Raw genomic sequence first — 22802 nt, 5'->3', positions numbered from 1 at the left:
TTTGTTTGTGTGTACTCATCTTTGTAGTAACCATCAACCATCAAAGAAAAGTGAAATCAAAGCCTGAAAGGTGGATCTAATGGAATAAATGTGTTATTAGCTAATTTCAAGGATCATCATGTAGCTTTGGCTTTTCTCTATTGTTCATGTGCTTCTGTGTAACTTAGAGTCTGTATGTATCACTGAGTGGGATTCTCCTTGTCAGCTTACCATTTCCACAACACTTGCCACTTCCAGGTGAGTCCACATCATGTACAAATTAATGTAAAAGCTGGCTTGCAGTAGCATACTACAAAACAGGCAACACAAGGTTCAACCAGTGAAAAGCACATGATTTATTTGTTTTCTCTACATAAATCAACTTCAAACCAAGTTCATTTCCATGGAAACTTAAAAAAATTGCCCTGCAAAAACCAAGAAAGGCACACAAGGTCTCAAGTATTAATCTTACCACTGACACATAATATTTACATGTGGTCTTGTTCCAAGGATATTGTCTTAAGAGTACCACCAAGATCCCCTTTAAAATACAGTTACATAAACCTATTTCATAGGTTAAATACATACAAGATATCACTCTTAATGATTAAAACACAAATCTGCAGAAAAATAAATCAATGTTTTAATTCATGATATACAGTTTGTGAATTTTTAATGCGTATAAGATCATGAGAACAAGAATTAAATGTAGTGTTCAGTCCTTCTCAATAAATATTCTTTAAATATTCTCTCCACCGTAAAACAGAAACAGTCTTATTCATCTAACATAAATACCCCCCCCCCCCCCCCCCAAATCACCACACAGATGTGTGTGTGTGTATAGAGAGAGAGAGAGAGAGAGAGAGAGAGAGAGAGATCAGCTACATTCATTTTATTACTAAATCACAGACTACCACAGGACAATGGAAAAGGAAACAAAAATGATTTTCAAAATAAATACACATGTAAACTAAACCAATCCCATCATCTCTTTGGTTCAACGAGGTGGTCTTTGTTTTCCTTCTTCTCTTCAACAGATATGATGGAATTAGTTCTGCATCACCGTTTCTAGATGACTGCTATCTGATTAAATTTAATTTCAAAAAAAGTTAACAGCTCTAGGCACGATATTAAGAAGTGGTTCTGTCCAGGTTTTGGGTAGAGGTATATGAATTTATCCCAGTACAACAATAAAAATAAAAATATCAGTCCTCCTCATAAGCCTCAAACTTTGACAGACAGCTCACATGGCACCAAATAAATGAACTGTATGAAAATTTTGCCAATACAAACACCAACAATATAAAACACTATTCATACAAAAAAGACAGTAAGGACACAGAGACCTAGCAACCTGTGGTGTTTCCAGTTTTAGTGGTTCTAATTGGCAGAACTACAATCGTTAAAGTGCTATTTATCATGAAGTCCTGGGCGAGTACAGTGTTACCTGAGACTCTATCATGTATGTTTTCTGTATATTTGCTACAGAACTACACAGGAAGTAAAGTGTAAAAACTGCATGCTTGCTGTTTTTGTAGCAGGTCTGACGTTTTTTTAGTCCCGGCAACGACCCCAGCTTTGATGAAGCTCTTCTTAATTCTGTGATTGATAACTTTAAAAAACAACTATCAAAGCTAGGTACCACTGTAAAAGGCACACAATTACAAATAGCCCCTTAAATTAACTGGACAGGTAAGGTTGAAAAAGTTCCAACATACAAGTGAGCAGCAAGACATACCAGTCATCAAGTTCAAACTGAATTCAAGGGCTAAGAGGGACATTGGGAAGTTAAGCAAGTACAGTAAGTGCACATGAGACTTTTAAACTGTGTGCCGCGCTGCTTGCTCAGCGCAGCAGCTACAGCTTCAGTCATAGCTCTTCATCAGTAAAGCACTGCAGCATGATTGTAGGCGCACACAAGCATACACGCTGGTTTATTAACAATCAGTTTCATCTGTCAGGGCAGTCCAGTCACAATCCATATCAACCTTAAGTGGTTTCATTGCACTCTGCGTGTAGGTGTGTACGCAGTGCAATCAAAGTGCTCAGTGTTCCTTCAACCTGTGAATAAGAGACAAACATTAACGCTGTGTTGATAAGTTGAGTCATTAAGCTTTACAGTCAACACCAGTGAACTTCCTGCCCACGAGGGAACATTACAGCTGGTTTGTTTTTAGGAAATAAATCAATCTGCACATGTTATGTTCACATTCAGCCCCGAGATAGAACACATAGTCGATCACTGACTGTAGTCGTACAAGGACAAGAATATTCCAGTCATGAACCAAGTTTGGACTGGTTTTTAAGAAACTCAAGTATAAGCTCAACCAAACACACACACAAAAAAAATAAGAAAAATAAAGAGAATAAGATGTGTAACATGTCTGGTGCTGGTCTTCCATAATCTTACAAGACCATAGAAGAATTTGGCACAGAGACAGCAGCAACATAATTTTAAATTATGTCTGAGTTATTTCAGATGTGCAGTTCTTGTGTAAACCTCCTGAACCAACCAAACACACAGAGTTTTAAATCTTTTGAAAGCCTGACACTTAGTTTGTGCATCTTAGCCAGAAAATTGGAAAAACAGTTTTATTTGCTGTAATCCATCGTCCACCTGGTTCTTACTCAGAGTTTCAAATCATTTTAAAATGATTATTGTGGGTGACTCTAACATGCATGTAGATAATGAAAACGACCGCTGAAACGCATCATTTTATCTGTTATTAGACTGAACTCAAACTCATCCCAGCAAACTTTGTGAAACCCAACATCTGCGTCATTCTCAAAACTTTTGGCCACAACTGGATATTCGGCATGTCTAACTGAAGACATGTCTGCCATTTTCATTCTCCACTAGTGATATTAAGATGATGTCGGTGTGTGTGGCTGCTCTTCTGCCACTCACACAGATTGCTTGTGTTTATATATTGAGCACTCAACAGGTAAAGGTGAGGTTTTCCCTGAGGTATGATTCTGCTGTTGTCTGACCAGCACATGGATGGCTCCAAAGATTGTTTTGTGCCTCTCCATTTCCCGGATTCTGTTGATACCTGCCTGGTACCCATGATCAGCTGTAATGAACTCTCCGGCCCTGCCGGCTATGCTCTGGCTAAACCTGCACGAGAATATCTCTGAAACCTGAGATTGCTGCACCGGGTCTCTCAGCTTTCCGAAGCCAAAGCTCCAGCTCCTGCCTGGTGAACACCAGATCACTAGTAAGGAAAACTTTTATTCTTCTGGACTTTTTCAGTTCCCATGATCTCGATGTTTTGTGTGTGACTGAAACATGCCCCCCCCCCCCAATAAGAACTTCATAAAGAACTTTCTGTGCTTCACTGACTTTTTAAATCTGGAACACTCTGTACCGGCTCTATGAGCATGGATATGTTGGTCACAGGCAGGCCTGTTGGTTTTACACATGCTGCAGTTACATGTTGTGCTCCTGTTTGGCCTTCGGGTTATTATCTCCCTTTTTTGTTTTCTGCTGTTTTCAATCAGCTCTGTGGCCATTCTGACTGAAAGGAGTTTAGTTCCTGGTTTTATTCTTGCTGTCAAACCATCGTGGACTCTGCGGCTCCATTTAAAAACCAGACAGCTAAAGCTAAACCTGAGCCTTGGTTTAATGACTCATGCTGTCAGGAGGAAATGTCGCAGAGCACAGCGCAGATAGGAAAGATTAAACTGCAGGTGTCGTTTTACATTTTAAAAGACTGCCGGTGTCATTACTGCAACGCTATCAAAAAGCCAAAAAAGAAATATTTTGCAAATGTCATTTCCTCCAAAGGCCATAACTCACATGTGTCATTTAACACTACTGACTCTGTCCTTAATGCTCCACAGCATGTCTGTTTAAGCTTCTCCTGATATATGCAATAATTTCCTGAGCGTTTTTATTAAAAGGCTGTCACCACCAGGGCTCTTATCACAGCTCTCCTGACCCCTCTGTGCTGCTGCCTTTACTCAGGTTGAGTTTGTGACTTTGTCCCTCTTAGAGGATGTGGTTTCCCATTTTAAGCCCTCATATTCCCCTCATCCCTGATTTTTTAAAAAGAAATTCAGCCTAGTATAAGGCAGTCTGTTCTTGCCATTATAAACATCAGTCTGTCCTCTGCTGTAGTTTAAACATGCAGTAATACAGTGACTGCCTAAGAAACCTGGACATATAAGCTCTTGAATATTCAGGCCCAGACTTATCTTAAAGACCTCATACGACCATATCACCCCAGTAGAGCACTTCACTCTCAGACTGCAGGCTTACTTGGGGTTCCCAGGAAATTTAAAAGTAGAACTGGATGCAGAGTCTTCGGCTTTCAAACCCCTCTCCTCACTACTTTTAAGATTAAGCTTAAAAATTCCCTTTTTGATAAAGCATATAGTTTGGGCTGGATCAGGTGACCCGATCACTCCTGTAGCAACACTGGAATGGACCTAGTCTGGTAGGGCTTCCCATGATGCACTGGTGTCCCACGCTGCATTTAATCCTTAGTTATTCTTAATCTGCGGCTCTCTTTCGTTGTTAAAACAGAGTTTTACATCTGATTGTTGTAGACATTTTACATTCATTACCATCTGTCATCTTTGCCCACTGATACTACATTAGCTACAATGAGTGGAATGAAGCTCCATGATGGCTTTGAGTCATGTGACTACCAACACAATCAGAAGCATTGTTTTCTCCATGTGAGCGATTCTGATTGTAAACTAAAAAAAGATCATAGTGATGGTAGATTAAGCCTATTTATTTTTGGGGGCAAAGCCAGTGTTCACACTAATCATGTTGTATTTAATCCATATGAGTAGAATTCAACTTTATTATCTGCATGTTTGAAAGATATAATATAAACATTGAAGTACTTCTAAGTGTATTATAACTGTTTTGTTATAAAAACAAAACAAAAAAAAACAGCAGCCCAACATTTGAACATCAAATTAATGCAGATACACAAGAATTACAGTACAGCACCAAAAGCAGCAGTCAGGCTGAGTATAATCATGATCGAGATAACAGGAGGACTTACTCTACAGTGGAGATAGGATGGGATTTAGATGAGGCCAGCTCCTTTGTCACGAGCCGTAGCAAAAGCTGCAAGGTTACACATTAGTATGAGCATCTGTTTTTCTATAGCAAGCAAGACCACTCGTCATTCAGTTCATTTTATTCATCAGAAACAAGGGTAAAAACACAACATTGTCTTAGTTTTCTCGACTCCAGCTCCTGAGCTAAATATCTGACTTTTCACTGCTTCACCAGCTGGTCTCTGCATCTGTCTGCTCTTTGCTGCTGAGCAGGTAGTGACTGATTTTCTGAAAACAGCTGCTTGTTGTTACAAAAAACCTTTACAGCAGCAGTGACTGAACCAAAGAGCTGGAAAACTATCAGTGTGTTCAAAGAGGCCAGTATTCTGTGCTAATGTGCACATAGGTGCAAATTTTCTGCTTTCGTTTTGTCATTTTGTAATCTTCTTATATGATGCAAGTTAAAGGCCTTACCAACAGAGCAAGAAAGTCAGCAGTCATCAGCATGTAGAAGACCTGATCCCAGCCGCCTGCAGACAGCAGTCCAGCTAACAGCGGGCCGAGTGCTGCGCCTGACATCACAAACATGAACAAGATTATTCGTGTACATGAATCCTCTCTTCACATTTCTACATGGGATGATTATAAATGAGTAAAAATAACACAAGGCATGCTAATGTAATCATCATTAAATGGTAACTAAACTGATATTTGTATCGTTTATAATCATCAAATCCAACAAAGCCAGAGCTTCGTTGTTTAGCCTGAGCCAATGAGATGCCCTCATTACTCTGAACTACTACTACATTGTACACAAATTTAAAATCAATTCTTGGCTGAGGATTCATGCACTTGTTAAATGTAATTATTAACAATTATTACTATCATACATATCACTAATAGGACCCTAATAAGACCCCTCATTCTCATCCAAACAAGCCGTAAACATAAGCTGAGCAGCAGTACTGACCTACAGATCCTGTGCCATCAATGATGGCTGTGACTGTAGACAGTGCTCTGGCGTTGCCTTTCAGGCTCTTGTGGGTGCCCTACAGCCAAATAGAAAAAAGGGGGGCAGAGGAAAAGACGACAAGGGGAGAAAGGTGATTTTAAAATGAAATAAATGATGATTTACAAACACAATCACACTGGAATTACAGTAGTGTTAAACATCCTTACCAAATCAGCAGACACTGCAGTTGTGATGAGCGCATACGGTCCATTCACTAGACCTCCGCACACTAACAGCATCCCTGAAGCACACAGATTAAGGACGTTTTATCCTGGTTGTAAGGAATGGAAATTCTGCAGCCACTGAAATCTTACTGCTGGAAACAAATGCATGCAGGCTGAGGTGTTTGTGTCCTCCACAAACCTGCCGGTAGTGTCTTACTAGCATGTGCACTTCTCTTCATTAGAATGTGTGTTCATGTAATTACAGTAAATGTGAGCTGATATTGCTCTGAAGGCACTACATTGTATCCCATAATGCCAACTTCCCTTGACCATCAGCAGCTCAGAGGGAATAACCAAGAGTCATCATTTATGCCACAGTAAACAAGTCACTTGTGTTTATTTAGATTTGATTGGACATTCAATCGCTGACTGATAACCTACTGTAATAAATGCAACCAGCTCATGTGACTAAATTTGTACGGACCTCAGCACCTGGAAACAAAGGGGGAGCTAACTCTAGTGCTGATATGAATTTATTTATTGTCCAACTCGTGAATCAAAGTGGGTGCTGGTTCCACAGAAGGAGGCCAGAAAGCTGCAGGCTCTGCCTCCCATTAAGTAACCTGGGAACCAGGAGTAAGCCTGCAGTATGAGAGGAATTTGATTGGCTTCTGTTTGAACAAACAACACATGACAGGTCTGGACTGCAGGCCGCTTTTGAACCTTTTACTGCAGAGCCATACTACTGAAGCATATGCTAACATGCCTTTATCCTTTCATTTACATATATTACAATTAAGGAACAGAAAATTGTTCCAGACCTACTGATTAACTATCATTCAGTGCTAGCTGGTTCTTACCAATCATTGGCCCCAAACCAAACTCACTGATCATGGAGAAGCCGTAAAGCTGCAGGAAAAGAATAAAACAGGACAGTTAACACTTATGTGTCTAATATCACCTCGTACTCTTACATGTAAGCCTTTTACTATAAAAAATAGCATGAAATGTGTTGTAATCTTTGCTCCTCAGCAATTATACTCACTGGACACTTTATAGGGGACACTTGTTCAACAAGTTAACGCAAATACACAGCCAATCACATGGCAGTAGCTCAATTTAGGGATGTAGACAAGGTCAAGATGCTGATGTTTAAACTGAGCATCAGAAAGGGAAAAGAGGTGATATAAGTGTCTGTGAACGTAGCATGGTTGTTGGCTGCTCGGCGCTGATGATGGCTGATGTCAGATGGGGGTCACTCCTCTCAGCAGTAAACTGAGGCTACATTTACTGTCCAAAGTTTGGACAACAAAAAACTGCACAGACTTGGTATTTTGAGACAGTTTCTGTCTGCTAGTTTTTTCACATGTGAAGTGAGTTCACTGTGCTCAAAGGGTCTCTGCAGTCACCAGATCTCCACCTGACAGTGTGCCTTCAGGATGTACTGGGACAGAAAATATACTTTCTAGACAATCAGCCAACAACTGAAGAATGTTTTGAGCACCTATGAAATGAAGAATCGCGGTAGTTCTGAAGGCAAAACGGAGCCAACCTGCACCACCTAATGAAGTGACTGTGTCAAGTGCTGCACAGCAGGGGGAGCCAAAAACCTGGTCTAATCTCCCCTGTGCAGGCTTCATAATCAAAGAGTGTTTTCACAGTCTTGCAGCACACAGTGGACGATGTTTCCTGACTGTTGCAGTACAGTGAAGACTTACTGTAGGAGCAGCTACCAGTAACATGACTGCACAGGTGGTGGCTCGCTTCCCCAATTTATCAGAGATCACACCTGCTAAGACGCCCCCTATACGACAGAAAGACACATTCAGTCGTTAATCATCATAATACTTCATGGTGATCATGTTGTACATTGCTTCATAAACCCTGACAGCTGGTCTCTATCAGGGTTAATTATCACAGACCAAAAACCACAGACATGCAAAGCATGCACGAAGCTTCCAGGTCTGAAAAGTGAAGCTGAATAGATTTTAAACCTGCATTCTGTCTGAAGGCCAGCAGGGAGAGACTCTTTCTGTGTATGCACAGTGTGCATGTCTACGGGAAAATGTCCCTCTGTTCTTTTGCTCTGTAAACTGCATGGCTTCATTTTCTAGATCACAAAAACAAACACAGTCTCTAACTTTGGGACATCAATTTTGTCCCCAAGCATTGCTAAACAGTGAGGCTGAAGGTCCACTGGGACAGACGAGCACACACAAACAGCACATACCCACAATTCCTCCCACATCAAACAGTGTGGACAGATCTCCAGCCTTTTTGGCATCCAGGTGAGCTGAAACACACAAACACAGAGTCTATTATGTCAGTTCTCCTTCTTCAGCAGTCTGCTGACAGTCTGACACATGAGTGGACTGCTCACTGTAGAATATCCTGAGGACAAAACATCTGCTCCGTGATCTGTGAGAAGCCTGTGCAACTCTGCCACACTCTGTATCAGCCTCTTTCAGTTTAACATACTGGTTTTATATCTACATAACCCAGTTACTACATTACAAACAGACAATAGAAAAGTCTTTAACTATGTTATATTACATGCTGACAATGTTTCTGTGGATTAATTACAAATGAAACCAGAAGGTCACAGTAACTCATGAAGCTCAAGGTCCACCACAGTTCACATGTTTAAGGACTGAAAGAACGTTTTGTTGCCACTGCTGGCTGTACTGCACAAACAATGAGAAGTCGAGGAGGCTTGCATTCATCTTCAGAACAACTTAATCTTGTTTCACTGACCAACACTCTGGGACGAGTCTTAACAGCTGTGGAGGGTTTTAATGCCTTGCCCATTCATAAGCTCATTGGTCGTTGAGTAACAAAAACAAGTTTCAAGCAGCACCCAAAGAAACCAAAATGAATCCATCTTCACACAGTCCTATAGATTTCTCTTTTTCCAGTGTGAACTGGCCTTTGTTGACCAAACCAGGCTCATAAAAACTGTTCAGTTTATGTAAGGACCTGGCTGACTGTCTGCTCTCACACCTACAGGACATTATCAGTATGACCTATTGTTTTTAACAACACATCTAGTATGTATTAAATTGCAGCACAGTAGCCAAACTTTGAACTTATGGTAATGTGTGTGTGTGTGTGTGTGTGTGTGTGTGTGTGTGTGTGTGTGTGTGTGTGTGTGTGTGTGTGTGTGTGTGGCTGAGCAGACTCCTCCCTTACAGTCATTCTGTTGCAGCTGTGTGTGTCCTGTGCAATATGCTGGCAGATGTGCAATTATCATCCTACCCAACAGTTTCACCATCTTAATGACTAGAGCTCCTTCACCCTTACTTGTTAAATGATGCCTTATCTACGCCCTCACAATGTTCTTGTATCTTATACATTGTGTAAATAGTGTTTTTTTATATTGTTGTTTTTAAACTTGTCACTTTCTTGCACCTTTGTGGTCTTGTTGGCTAATTTCACTGTACAATGACAATAAATGAAGTTCAAATGTTTCTGTTGACTGATGTCATGTTTTTTGACAGGATCAATACGGCTGTAAACACTACTCCAGTCTCTCAGTTGGCCAGTATTTTTGCAGATTTTTTTTTTGCCAATTTAACCATAATTCAGTGTCCTGCTTCAGATAGCCAACGTATAAATTTTGACATATTGGACGTCTGTCAATGTAATCTGTTTTTTTAATCCACAGTCAAAATCTATGCATGAAGTCGTGCCTGACGGGTTTCTATTTGCTCCTCACCTGCTTTGGTGATGTAGAGCGGCAGCCAGAAGAGGAAAGTATAGCTGACCAGCTTAGCAAACAGCAGACACAGAGAGAACTCCACCACTCCCTGCAGACAAACAAACGCACACAGTAATCAGACTTACTTCATAAGTTACGTTAGATCTGCCTCAGCTTGCAACTCAGATAACTGCAAGCTAATCGCTCCAAAAGCTGTCCAAATATAAGCCTTTCAGTGTTGTTTCTTTCTCACTTTGAGAGAAAAGATCTAAAAACCAGAGCAACTAAACAAGATGATTCTTCTGAATTGATTTTCTATCTTAAAGCACTTACACAACAATCTTACACATCCTGCTCTTACTTAGAGCATCACTCTTAAAACAACATCACAAGACTTTTGCCTGATAGGAGACTTGGTCAGACTTTGTTGCAGTGAAAGCATCAGAGTGACGCAGGTGATGGACACAGGTTCGCACGTGTGACTTACAGGTATCCGTAGCGCTCCCATGAAGCTGATGGCAGACGGCTCCGACTCACTCTTCACCACCACAACCGGCTGCATGGGGATGCGCTCGCTCTCTCTAGGCAACAGGAGCTCTGTGTCGTAGCTCTGAGGGAGAGAGCAGAGCAAAGATCTGTACCCATACCCAGACCACCGGACAGCTGAAGAACAAAGGGGACCCCGAGGGGTCAGCACTGACAGTACTTAGACTGGACTTTTGTTTCATAAATAAAATTACAAAAATAAATAAATAAATGGAAAAGAGTGAACTTAGTCAACCTGCAATTTAAGACCAATTATTGAAAGATTCTCCTTTCTAATTAAATAACCAAGGAATATTTCTCCCCTTCAGATGGTACAGACCAACACACGTCGTGTCACCATGTATGTGAAGTATAACTGTACGATTATGTCAGCAGTTTGGTGTTATACTGTAGATGTTTGCCAGCAGTGCATTCATGTAAAGGACCTAAGGATAAAACTCCCACTGATAAGTTTTGAGAGAACAGGAGCTGGAAAACCTCGCCCAACTACCTTCCAAACAAGGAGAAAAAAAAAGGAGAAAAATAGAAACCCTGCGGCTGAATCCGAATGTCCTGATTTTTCTCATATTTGCAGACTTGCTTTCTAAAACTAAGTCTGTGCAGACACACTGTGCTCTGCAGGGTAGGACTCGCTTTGATGACACTGTACAGATGTGGATAAGTACTATATTTAAATTCAAACATCTCCTTACATTAATACTAAAAAAAATCATGGTCATCAGTCAGAGCTCCTTGTTGCAGTCAGAGTGTGCTTGACTGCAACCCCCCATCACCTTTAATGCTGACCCTTTCTGCCTCCTTAGTAGAGTGGTTAAAACACGAGTTCACCCTGAGCATTCTTCAGCGCTCCAGTCATTCCTCATGTCCAGACATTTGGATTCAGCCTAGCAGTGATTTCACCCAGCATCCAAAGCTCTGACCACCAGCAGAGATCTCGGAAGAACTGACCTTCCTGTTTTGAATACTATCCTTGTAATAATAGCAGACCTGAATGGATTACAATGACATAATAGAACATGTTTCTGTGGTGCTGCATGACAATCGGTCCTATTAGATGCACACATGAAATTCATTTCTTGCTTCCAAAATGTGGCCTATACAGTTTATTGTTCAACAGTCTGAAATGTGCCACTTAGAAACTTTTCACTGACAAAGTATTAAAGTTTTATTTGAACATGGACAGAAGGCTGATTTTGTTCTAGAGTAAAGCAAAAAAGATTACAAGCTTATAATCTTGTAATCTTCTAGTCTGATCGATGATAGATGTTTGGAAATACAGTACATGCAGTCCACACACACAACATACTTGGCGATTAGTTCAGTGGTGCGTGCGTAGGATTGGTTATCCATCATGACCATGTGATGTGTGATGGAATAAGGCGTGGCCTTACAGTAAGTACAGTAAATAATCTCAGTTTTAAGTTAAACTGTGAGACACACCTGATTTTTGTTGTCCTTGTACTGTAGATACACCTCTGTGTGTCCGTTCACTCCATTCCAACTCTTGCTTGGGACCTAATCAAAGAGAGACATTCACAGCTAAACAGGGCTGCTGATTGATAATGCAAATAAAAATAAAATACTTTTTCCTTCATTTCCACATTTAATTATAAATGACAGAGTTAATATTACACTGAAATATTATTCATGCTTAATGAACCAAACTAGTCTTCATTATAAGAAATTAAAACAAACAAAAATTGTGTACTTACAGTCTTGCCTAGAGATGAATTTTGTGTATAGATGTTTTTTAGGTCATTAGGATCTGAAGAATGAAAACAGTGCCATCAGGTTAATACAACATAATCCATTTACAGCTATAAAGTCCATTCTTCAAAGAGCCAACGTACTGAAAAGACAATCACAGGAAGCAGCCTGCCTCAGCTAACTGAATCTAAATGCATTCATTTCATTTGATAGCAAGCATTCTTTGAGCAATGAATGTGTGCGCTTAGAAAAACAAGAAACTCCTTATAACACTCATCAGAAAAACATGATGAAGCTGTACTTACGCTCAATGAGAAAGAGAAAGCAAACCACGCCCATGATGATGATGATGAGCCCTGGTACGATGAAGGACATGCCCCAGTTGGAGGAGACCCAGTAGCCGGCAATCAGAGAGCCCAAGATGTTTCCCACTGAAGTGTGAGAGTTCCACAGCCCCATGATGAGTCCACGCCTGACTCAGAAACAGAGACCTTCGGTTCATACAGTGCTGACGCTGACAGAGACACAGTCTGCTCCACAAGTATTTGGGCAGTTGTTTGGTTTTTTTTTGATGCATGCTGAACTTTCCAGGTAAGGAAATCCCAGGATATTTGGAAAGAGTTTTACCCTCCGAATGCCCCCACAGTTGAAGCAGTTAAGACATGACTAAAGTAAGGACATGTATTCAAAGATCAATTGCTATTTAACTCCTATGGACAGATATTTCTGCTCTTTTCAGCTGTGCAGACGAGCTGAAATGAGCTTTCTCTGAAGGGTGGCTGGCTTCTCCCTTAGAGACAGGGTGAAGAGCGCAGCAGTTCGAGGGGCTCAGAGTAGAGCTGCTCTCCTCCACATGGAAAGTTAAGGTGGTTTGGGCATCTGACTGGGATGCCTTCTGAGTTAGGGGTTCCAGGCATGTCATACTGGGAAGAGGCCTCAGGGTATACCCAGGACATGCTGGAGAGATTATATCTCTTCACTGACATGCTAATGTGAGTTCCCCTGGCTAAGTGGAAGAAAATAGATGGATGGATCTTGTTCGGTCATAAAGTCCAACTTTTTATTTCTTTTGTTCTGCTAACAGCCAGTGTGCATTATACAGCCAGGAATTCTTAGACATTACCTTCCCTTTCCAAACCAGTTGCCGATACAGGTCACTACACTAGGCCAACCAGCGGTCTGAACCAAGCCATTGGCCACCTGCAAAATGACAAGAAGGTGAATCACTGTGCAGAACAGTTTGTTGTTATGCATTCCTTACAGGGTCACATGTGCACTTCCTCTGTATAAACATACACAATGGCAAGTTTATTGCTACATAAACCTGTCATTGTGCATTTTCGTGTGCATATCCACTTACACTCCTATGTGTGCTGGAGAGTCCTTGTAAAAGTAGGAGTCGTAGTAATGTCTCTGAGCCAAGTCAGTGTCATGTGAGGTTGTACCTCACCGTCCAGCAGCTCAGTGCTGCTGACAGTGAGGTCCACATCTGGCATGAGATGCCCAGGATATCACCCACTGCTTCATTAGGAGCAGGCCTTGATGTGGACTAGCCTGCCACATTATTTTTACACTTTTTTCACTTTCATTGTTTCTTTAAATTTATCCCTCTGTAGGTTTATAATTGTCATTTTCATCAAACGAAGTCTTTTAATTCCTATTCATACCCAGTCTATATCAGTACAGACATATCTGATGTTCTTTTTCTTTACTATTGAGCTCTGATGTGTGTTAACGTGTTACTTTAATTTTTTGAGCGGTGTAAATGAACATATCATCCTATAAAATGATCATCCTGCACCTCACCTGGACAAATATATAGAAGCTCAGGTTGTGGATGTTGTAGATGTAGCCAAGCCCGAATAGGCAAGTGAACACACCGCTGGCCAGCATGCCCACTGTGAGGTACAGACGAATGGGCAGGCGCTCCCCGATAATGCCGCTAGATGGATGCACAGTGATGACATCATATTAACCATCACACATTTCAGCACATAAAGTAGTTTAAATATTTGAGAGTTACTGAGAGAAAAAAAGTTTAATAATCCAACTAATAACGGCGGGTGGCAGATGGTTAGTATTGCTGCCTCATAGCAAGAAGGTGCCTTATTCAAATCCACTGGCCAGCTGCGGCCTTCTCTCTTCATCACCAGTTCACGTTTACTGTGTAAAATCATTTCCTCCTCCACACCTTGCCATCTTACCTCAAGTACATTCCAATTGCGTAAGCACACAGAAAGGAGTAGTCCATGGCTCCCAGCAGCTGTTTGTAATTGCTTTTATCTGTAAATATGGGGAACAGGTGTTTAATTCAGGACAGCACAGCAGGTTTTGTTTATCTGCGAGTTTTTACTAATTGCTCGACACATTCATCTCTGTTTTGCATGCATGAGTATTAAGAAACCTGCTGCTGATGATGCTTTAGTGTAAACTTGTAACATTATAAACATTCTAAAAAGATGAAAACATCTCAAGATAAGACAGACCAAAAGGTTTCCAGCCGCAGTCGACATCTGTGTGGAGAGATAGCAGGGAGGGCTGCTGGCTGCTGCTGGATGCAATGATGGCTGCTTCACTGACAGCTGAGCAGTTCTTATGAAGCTCACTCTGTAAGCACAAAACCATTAAGCCACACAGAAAACACAGGAAGAAGAAACAGGGGTCTTTACTATGATTGGGTAACTTTTCTCCCTGACTCCATGATGGTCGCAGTAGAGAAAGAAATATTTATGCGTTACCATAGCGACCAGAGAGCATTAAGGGGCAGAGAGGAGGATGTTACTCTCAATGTTGTTGGTGCATTTCAGGAGGACGCTGCTAATAAAGTTATTACACAGTGAATTCACGTTTATTATTATATTTACAGAATACCACCGTTTTTGTCTCGGTAGTATAATTTTATTTTGTTGTATTTATCTGCAACACCTTAAAGGCCGGTCCGTGACTATATTGTCTGACATTAAACCGGTCAGTGATGCCAAGAAGGTTGGGGACCGCTGCTGTAGAGCACACCACTCAGCGTCTACTCAGTCTTTGTCCCACCTCCGTTGATTTTCTGCATTGAGTTCTTTCATAAATTTGTCCCGGGTCCAGACTGCATCCATTCCAGTTCAGTGTTCTTTCTTACTGGGATTACAAATCAAGCTCCTTTGCTACCTCTTTTAGCTTTCTCCTGTTCTTTTCTTTGGGGGAGATTTGGACAGAGCCCAAGGCTGCGGGTGTTTATTAGGACAATGTACACCAGCTGGTCGTAACCAGCGAAGGCTGTAAACAAGCTGTGATGGAGCACAGACTGGAATGATGAGTTTATTTTATACGGAGGTCTTGACATATAAATAATTGCTACAAACATCTGAGATTTGCTATTTTTTCAAAGTATTCTTTTAATCTTTTGGAGCAGTGTACAAACATCGCACAACAGTGCAGCACCTATTAGTACAATCATTAATGCCATGTACTGTTTCTGGAATACCATATCTTACCTTGACAATACTAATTGGTTTCCTGGACAGGTGGAAACTGGTGTAGAGCAAGAAGGTTAGGATGAAGGTGAGAGCTCTGTACCTGAAGGGAGAGCACACAGGAAGGCAGCTCTGAGAAATGAGGGAGCTCATAACATGGAGATCACAGGTTTGAGATGTCCATAATTATGAGTCATCTGCACTACCCCAGATACAGTGGGCTACAAAAAAGATGTAACTGACACCAAACTCACAACTTTGAATTCCCCCAGGGAAATTATACTTAACAAAAGGATGTTGGGGCTGTGTTCATGTAGCACAGCCCCCTGCTGTGAGAGTAACAGTGTCACAGTGCTTTATTTTGTGCTTAAATGCTTTCTAGCTGTTACCAACAAACTCACACCTTGATGGGGCAATGTGGAGTTCAGTATCTGGCCTATGTGGTCTGGAGGAGCAGAGTATTAAACCTTTCTTCAGACTGTTGGGGATGAGGGTGGAGAGGTGCAGGTAACTTGGCCATTTCTCTTCTTTGTTTAATAATAGACTGTTTGAAGAACAAGGGTACAGTGCGCTTAGAGATGGACAGGCTGAAAAACACCATGTATACAGTAGCTGGCTGGTTGGAGTGAATTTAAAAAAATGGACTTAATAAGTGAGCACATTTACAATACAATAAAGAACACGTAATTGTTATAACATATTATTATTATTATATTAGCTGTTGGATGATATTTGTCAGCTTATGTTAAGTTATCATGGAAACGGTAAATCAGGCATCACTGTGTGCAGTGTGCTTACATTTGTGGTGGAGGAGAGTGAAAGTGCTACTCTAATGGTTATACATGAATCTATTCGCCCAGTCTGGTGACTGGTGACTGTCATTGGCGGCAGTAACAGTATCAGTCATCTAGCATTAGCCTATGGAGTCGACCGCCCAGCCCAAGTTTAAACATTGTTGCAGTTGTTGTATTTTTAGATGTTACTTTACTAAGAAAGTCCACATCTCAAACTGTAAAATGCACAAAGGTTCACTGCAGACATTTTGTGGCCCTACAAGGAAATGTTGCAAACTGATTTGATGCCCCAAACCTAGCTGACCAACGCTACAACATATGTAAATAAAAAGGCAAAAGTACTGTGAAATATTTAGGCAGATTAAAAATCTCATTTCCAAGAGAGACCTGGCATCAACTGATTAAATGTATCATGTGTTACAATAAGCAGGAGGAGCCAACAAATTCTATTACATCCTGTAATAGAATCCTGATATCCTGTACCTGGATTGCGTACTTTACTGTTTGCGTTACGTCAGTCATATTTACGCTCGTCTTTGCTCACACACGTCTGACTTGAGTGTAAGGTCATTTCTAAGCAGAGGCTGGCTCAAGACAGAAAGTCAAATGCAGTCAAATAAGACGTGAGAGAAGGTGTGGCTGTGCCCAAAATCCACATTTCATTTGACCCGCAGTACAGACTATGGTTGGCTTTACCAGGCTGTGCAGCAGAAACTCAAAATGGGCCGAGAAAAAGTTAGATACACTCTTATCCAGCAGTTGGACAGCATGTGGTTAGTATGTTGCAGCAGTGCATCCTGGGTACAGCAGGGTGACCAAATCCATCATCTGACAAAGCAGCTTGAAACCTGACAGATACAAAGTGCTCACAAACCACCAGGTGTGTTAGGCTGCAAACGTCTCACTAAGACATATAAGATGATAACTGTATGAAGAGAAATGTTCAAGGGTAACATAAGACATTAATGTTCCTGATGTGAATCACAGTGCGTCTGGAAAGTATCCACAGAATCAGAATCATTATTATCATTGTAGCAACAAAACACTGAACAATGTGCAATATGTGCAATTCTCTCAGTGCAAACAACCCGAGGAGTCTGCTCAGTGACAGGTTGCTTCTCCCAAAGTTTAGGACCAACAGACCTAACAACTCCTCCAAAATGTGTGCTACATTTAAATGAGATGACTTCTATGTTTAAACCTGATTCATTCTTGAACTAACATAGTGGGCAACAATTTGTCTTTTTTTTCCTTCAAATAATAAAAGCTAGATATATCCAGTGCACAGCAGTCTGAATTACAAGTAGCTCAAGTGAATAACAACCACTTCCACCAACAGTTTCAACCTTGTAGATGAGCAGAGCAGCTGTGCTTCCTACCAGCTGCTCTGATGATTAATGACCCCTACATTTAACGCATGGAGTGTCACATCAATGCCCCTTTCTGTATCACCAGTGTTACCCTAAATTGGTCATTTATAATAGGTGGCCGGGACCAACGCACTAGCTGTTCACAGAGGAGTGCACAATTAATCTAAGTTATATAAACACACAAGTAAGTAAAAAAACAAAATCCCACTATAACTTTTCAAAGGCTTAGTGAAGACAGTGTAACTAATGAAACCTTTACAAACCCAAACACAGGGTCAAATGTCTTAAACGTGTACCTTATTACTGCATTTGTCATGCAGTAGAAAGAAAACTTCGGATGTTTCAGAAACATTAAATAAGATATGTTTCCTATGAAGTCTGTGCCCTCCTGCTTTTGCTGAAAAATTATTGAACACATTTGTTAACAAAAAATGGGTTTGTTCCTGTTCATTCCAACGTAACTACTTAGATGATATTTCTGGATGCAGGCCAAAGATGAGCCCAAACAACTTAAAGCCTACTTTAAAAAAATCCTGATCTCTTAAAAAAAGAAAAGAAGAAAAAAAAGGAAAAGGAAAGAAAGAGATCAAAGTTACTGCTGTTCTGCTTATTCAGCATTATGGAAAGATTTTTAAAAATCTTTTCAACAAAAATATTATAAATAAATCAATCACAACCAAAAATAACAAACATTCCAACATATTTTCAGAAACCTGAAAGTCGAGTCTACACAAAGCATCAGGTATGTGAAACTAGGTGTAAGCACAGGTAAAACTACCTGCCGGGAATTTTTGCTGACGCAGCTCCAACAATGCCACTTGGCCGGCTGCAGCCTCAACGGCCAACTACTACGTCAAAGAGGCAGAAACTGACTGCTCGACCTTGTACAGTAAACTTTACAGGGTGATCAGAAAGATCGGTTTCAACGTATGCAGCGAGTAAAATAAATATTGAATATGTCACCAAATTTCTAAGTAAATATATCTCTAAAGATGTTATTGACATTAAATTATCACTAAATGTTGGTAGCAACCCATCCAATCCACACATGCAAAGAAATCCAACCATAGAAGTCCATAAATTATGTGTAATAATGTAATACTCACGCTTAGTGAAATGCATTTAATACTTCATACAAAAGCCTTTGTTGGTGATGACAGCTTCAACACACTTCCTGTGTGAGGAAACTGTCTCATGCGTTGCTATTAGTTTCATTTTAGTCTCATCTGACCACACTATGTTCTCTCAGTAGTTCACAACATGCTTTTTCCTCAGCAGTGCAGTCACGTATGTGAGCTTGCATACAGCCCACCGCAAATGTGACATTACTTATTGTTTTCTTTGAAACAATCATGCCTGCTGGTTCTAGATATTTCTGGAGCTCTCCATTGGTTTTGTCCAGTATGAGATGTTTCTTGTGTGACACCTTGGTAATGAGAGCTCGCCAGTTGGGACTGAACCAGTTGATATTAATTTGCACTAAGTGAGAGGTTAGTTTTGTAATTACTGATAGATTTCAGCTGGTAAAATCTTTCCAGGCCTTTTTGCACCTTTCTTTCTTTATGTGTTTCTGTACTATTTCCCTGTTCCACTTCTCATTATTACATATAATTTATGGCCATCTATGGTTTGATTTCTTTACATCTGTGGACTGGGTGGGTTGTTACCAACATCTGGTCAGAATTTAATGTCAATAGCACCTTTAGACAGCCAGTCCAATTTAAACTCACCATTGGTCCCTGTCAAAGGACACCAGCAGGCGGACCCCTGGAGGAACAGGAGCCATGTTTGAACACAGGTATGGACAATCCCACTAACAGGCAGCTAATGAGGGCTCAGCATTCAAATCTCTTCGCGCTGAAGGAAATCATGAAGTACATGCAGACATGGCCCTGCTGTCTCTGTTCATATCCATCTTCAAAAGAAACTACAGTCAGCTGATCCACAAAGCCATGGAGCTGGTTGGAAGATGTCAGCAGTCTGAAAGGATGAATAGAACAGTGAAGAAGAGATAATGCTAATAATAAATAATAATAATAATAATAATAATAATAATAAAGATATTAAGAGGGCAAGAAAAAGCCTAGTTTACAATATGACATTTTTTTACTGCACAGCTTAATTCAGATGTGGTCCGCAGCTTCATACTACCTCACAAACAAACTCTGAGCTGCTAACGAGTATGTGTGAGCCCATTCAGTCCACTGAGTTGGTCAACTTGACTTCAGGAGGACACGTGGGTCATTCCATATTAATTTACCAAATTTCACAAAAATTCCCAGTTTGACCACCTCTGATTTTCCAGAACAAAATTCAAGGGTGATGATACACTTTTTAATAGGAAAACTGGCAAATTGTAGACCTATAAAATTATTAGTTTGATCATAAAAAAATACTTTTGCGATAGGTCACAGGGCGATTTTCAAGCCTTTTCTGTGGCTGAACATTCAACGATATAATAATACTCTGTACTAGGGCTGGGCAATATTAATGGATCATTATTATATTATTATTATCATCATCCACTTCACATACTCACATAAAAGCTTCTCTAAAAACTATGAACAGACTCTGTAACAGGACACCAGGACAGCCCTGGTAGAGTAAAACACGTGTGCAAGAATGAGTATGACTTATTGCTGGCAATGCAGACCAAGCTCCTGCAATGGTTATACAGGGATCAAATGACTCGTAGTAACAAGCCAGACACCCAGTATCCTGAGGTCAGCAACACCTCGCCCCCATCATACACCGTGCTTTACCTTCCATAGTCACTTGACAGTTTGCTAGAATAGTTTTGTGGCAGGCCGAAATTCTTTTTCCATGGCCTCCCCAAACTCCTTCCACGCCTGAGTTTTTTGCTTCAGGTGTGGAAGTGGAATTGGCCTGCCAGTATCTGTCAGCTGCTTCCTAAGTCCTACAGGCTGAGAAAAGCCAATAGGACTCCAACTTGACTGCTCCCTTCAAAGAGATGTTAGAAATCCTCGAACTACAGGTTTGACCTCTAGTTAAGGGTTGGTTACCACCATGATGGTCAACCACCTTGCAGCCGCCTCAGCAAAGGAGTTGCAGAACATGGTCTACAACAAGGTCTTCATGTGCCCAGCCTCCCCCCAGAATGCTGTCGAGGTTCTGCCAGAGGTGGGAGTTGAAGATTTTACAGACTTGGGGCTCTGCCAGGCGTTGCCAACACACAGGTAAAATTCTTAAAGGAAAGGTGCCTCGAGAATGCCAGGTCCAAAAGGAGATGGCACTTAAGACTCTTAGCTTTACCAGATATGGAAGACAAGAACACGAGAAGTGGTTATTAGAATATTCACTCGCATCACACTGGGATGATTCAGGATACAGTGGATACAGTGCCTCAACTGGGCAAGAAAAACAATGCAGAGAACTGTCATCATCCACCTCTGCATGCAGAATGTATGAGATGAAGCTGATGAAGATGCAAAGGTCTGTAAAGAATCGTCAGAGAGACGATTTCCCGAAACAGAAAGCAAAAAGTAGTCATGTCATGACATGTCAGACTACTTTTTTGAGTGATCGGAAAACCCAGAAAACCGATATTTAAATGGGAGTGCATCTTCACTTACAACAAAGCAATCAATGTATTTCACTTCCGAGATCTCGATTAGTTACTAGCCTTTCATAATCACAATCACCAAAAACACTCACAAATCTCAAGTGACATCAATATCACATGATATAGGTTTAACAATCTTCTGACATTTTAACATCCAACTATACAGGCACAACTCTCCTAACAGCGCGGTCACCGTTTCTGCTTCCTTGAAAGAAATTAATATAGCCAGAAAGGAGAACGTGCTTCCGGTGTTCCAGATCTACTGGCGTTTAGATCAACTGGCGTTGGTCGAACAGATGTGTGGCAGTCTTGCGTTTCAACACGTCGGCCCCCGGCAAAGCTTACTCGGACACTGATGAGAAACGGGTTAATGCACCGACTGTGAGATTTGGCGATATTTTCCCTTCCTATTTGTAGCTATATCAAAACCGCCCTGTTATCTGTAAACCATTAACAAAGGCAAAAACGAGAGCCTCCAACGTCTCGGAGTAGCCCTTCGATCCTGTGGGAGCTTCCGATTCATTGTAAAGACTGCTAGCTAAACCGCTACAACTGTGGCAGCAGCAGACATCCAACTGCAAACAAACACGCCATAGCTGCTCAGGGGCTTACCTCGGAGGGGGAAACTAGCGCTTCACGTTCGTTGCAGGTTTCCCTTCAGTGACATACCCTCCACTTCCTTGTTGTACGAAAGCAGGCGACGAACTGTCACACACTCTCGCGCGCGCGCTCACAGCTGGGCTTGCCCGGGCTGTCGTTGACGTCATCATCGCTCTCTCGCGCTCGTGTTCAGATGACCCTGTCTAGCTTGCTTCAGGGCTAAAACCAGCTCACGATAATAATAATAATAATAATAATAATAATAATAATAATAATAATAATCTTGTGAAAAATAATAATTCAAACTCACATGGGATATTTCATTTTGAGCTTGAGTAAACTCTACAGATGACAGCAGGACCAGAGTTAAAAATCCCTAACACAATATCTAAAACACACGCACACAATGATTAAACCTCAAAGTAGCGATGTGAAGCTGAAGCTCCAGCTCATGTGTCAAAAAATAGACAGCGCCCAAGTGATCAATGACGTCCGAAGATTTATTTAGCACGTCACAGCTCCAGTACCTGATTCAATGGTTTATAAGGAAGTGAATCGTTGGCCGGATTTATGTTGTGTTTGGGTGGAGAAGGCGATCCAGTGTGCAACATAATGACATACAGCGAGGGAGGGAGGACGTTCTGCTTCTTCATAAATAAAAACAAGTTCATATGCCATTCTAAGCCCAGGTCTAAAACCCACATAGTTATAATTATATAAGGTATAGTATATTATATACAGGGAGAAGCATTTATATGGATACACCGCAATAACATGGGAATGGTTGGTGATATTAAAGTCTTGTTTGTGGCACATTAGTATATGTGAGGGGGCAAACTCCTCAAGATGGGTGGTGACCATGGTGGCCAT

The 22802-nt window shown here is 41.0% G+C and overlaps 1 protein-coding gene across 2 annotated transcripts; it reads right to left on the bottom strand.

Annotated features, from left to right (window-relative positions):
• Window positions 1–815: 815 nt before the first annotated feature.
• slc37a1 (solute carrier family 37 member 1) lies at window positions 816–22101 on the bottom strand. Of its 2 annotated transcripts, XM_026144865.1 has the most exons (21): window positions 21945–22101; window positions 19480–19729; window positions 15607–15688; window positions 14611–14731; window positions 14329–14407; window positions 13931–14066; window positions 13248–13324; window positions 12430–12596; window positions 12130–12182; window positions 11858–11932; window positions 11366–11404; window positions 10359–10481; window positions 9890–9980; window positions 8405–8467; window positions 7893–7978; window positions 7035–7083; window positions 6178–6251; window positions 5969–6047; window positions 5473–5570; window positions 5001–5065; window positions 816–2040 (listed from the first exon to the last, which is right to left on the bottom strand). In XM_026144865.1, the coding sequence occupies exons 2-21, from the start codon at window positions 19533–19535 to the stop codon at window positions 2025–2027; spliced, it is 1629 nt and encodes a 542-aa protein (XP_026000650.1). In that variant the 5' UTR covers window positions 19536–19729; window positions 21945–22101; the 3' UTR covers window positions 816–2024. The 2 variants fall into 2 exon arrangements, with proteins under 2 accessions (XP_026000650.1, XP_026000651.1); XM_026144866.1 differs by lacking the exon at window positions 11366–11404 and having other exon boundaries at window positions 21945–22099.
• Between the last annotated feature and the right edge of the window lie 701 nt (window positions 22102–22802).

Source organism: Astatotilapia calliptera, chromosome 16 (assembly GCF_900246225.1).
Source record: "Astatotilapia calliptera chromosome 16, fAstCal1.2, whole genome shotgun sequence".
Classification (NCBI taxonomy): Eukaryota; Metazoa; Chordata; class Actinopteri; order Cichliformes; family Cichlidae; genus Astatotilapia; species Astatotilapia calliptera.
Note: the sequence above shows the minus strand (reverse complement) of the source record. Positions and strands in the feature narration are given on the sequence as shown.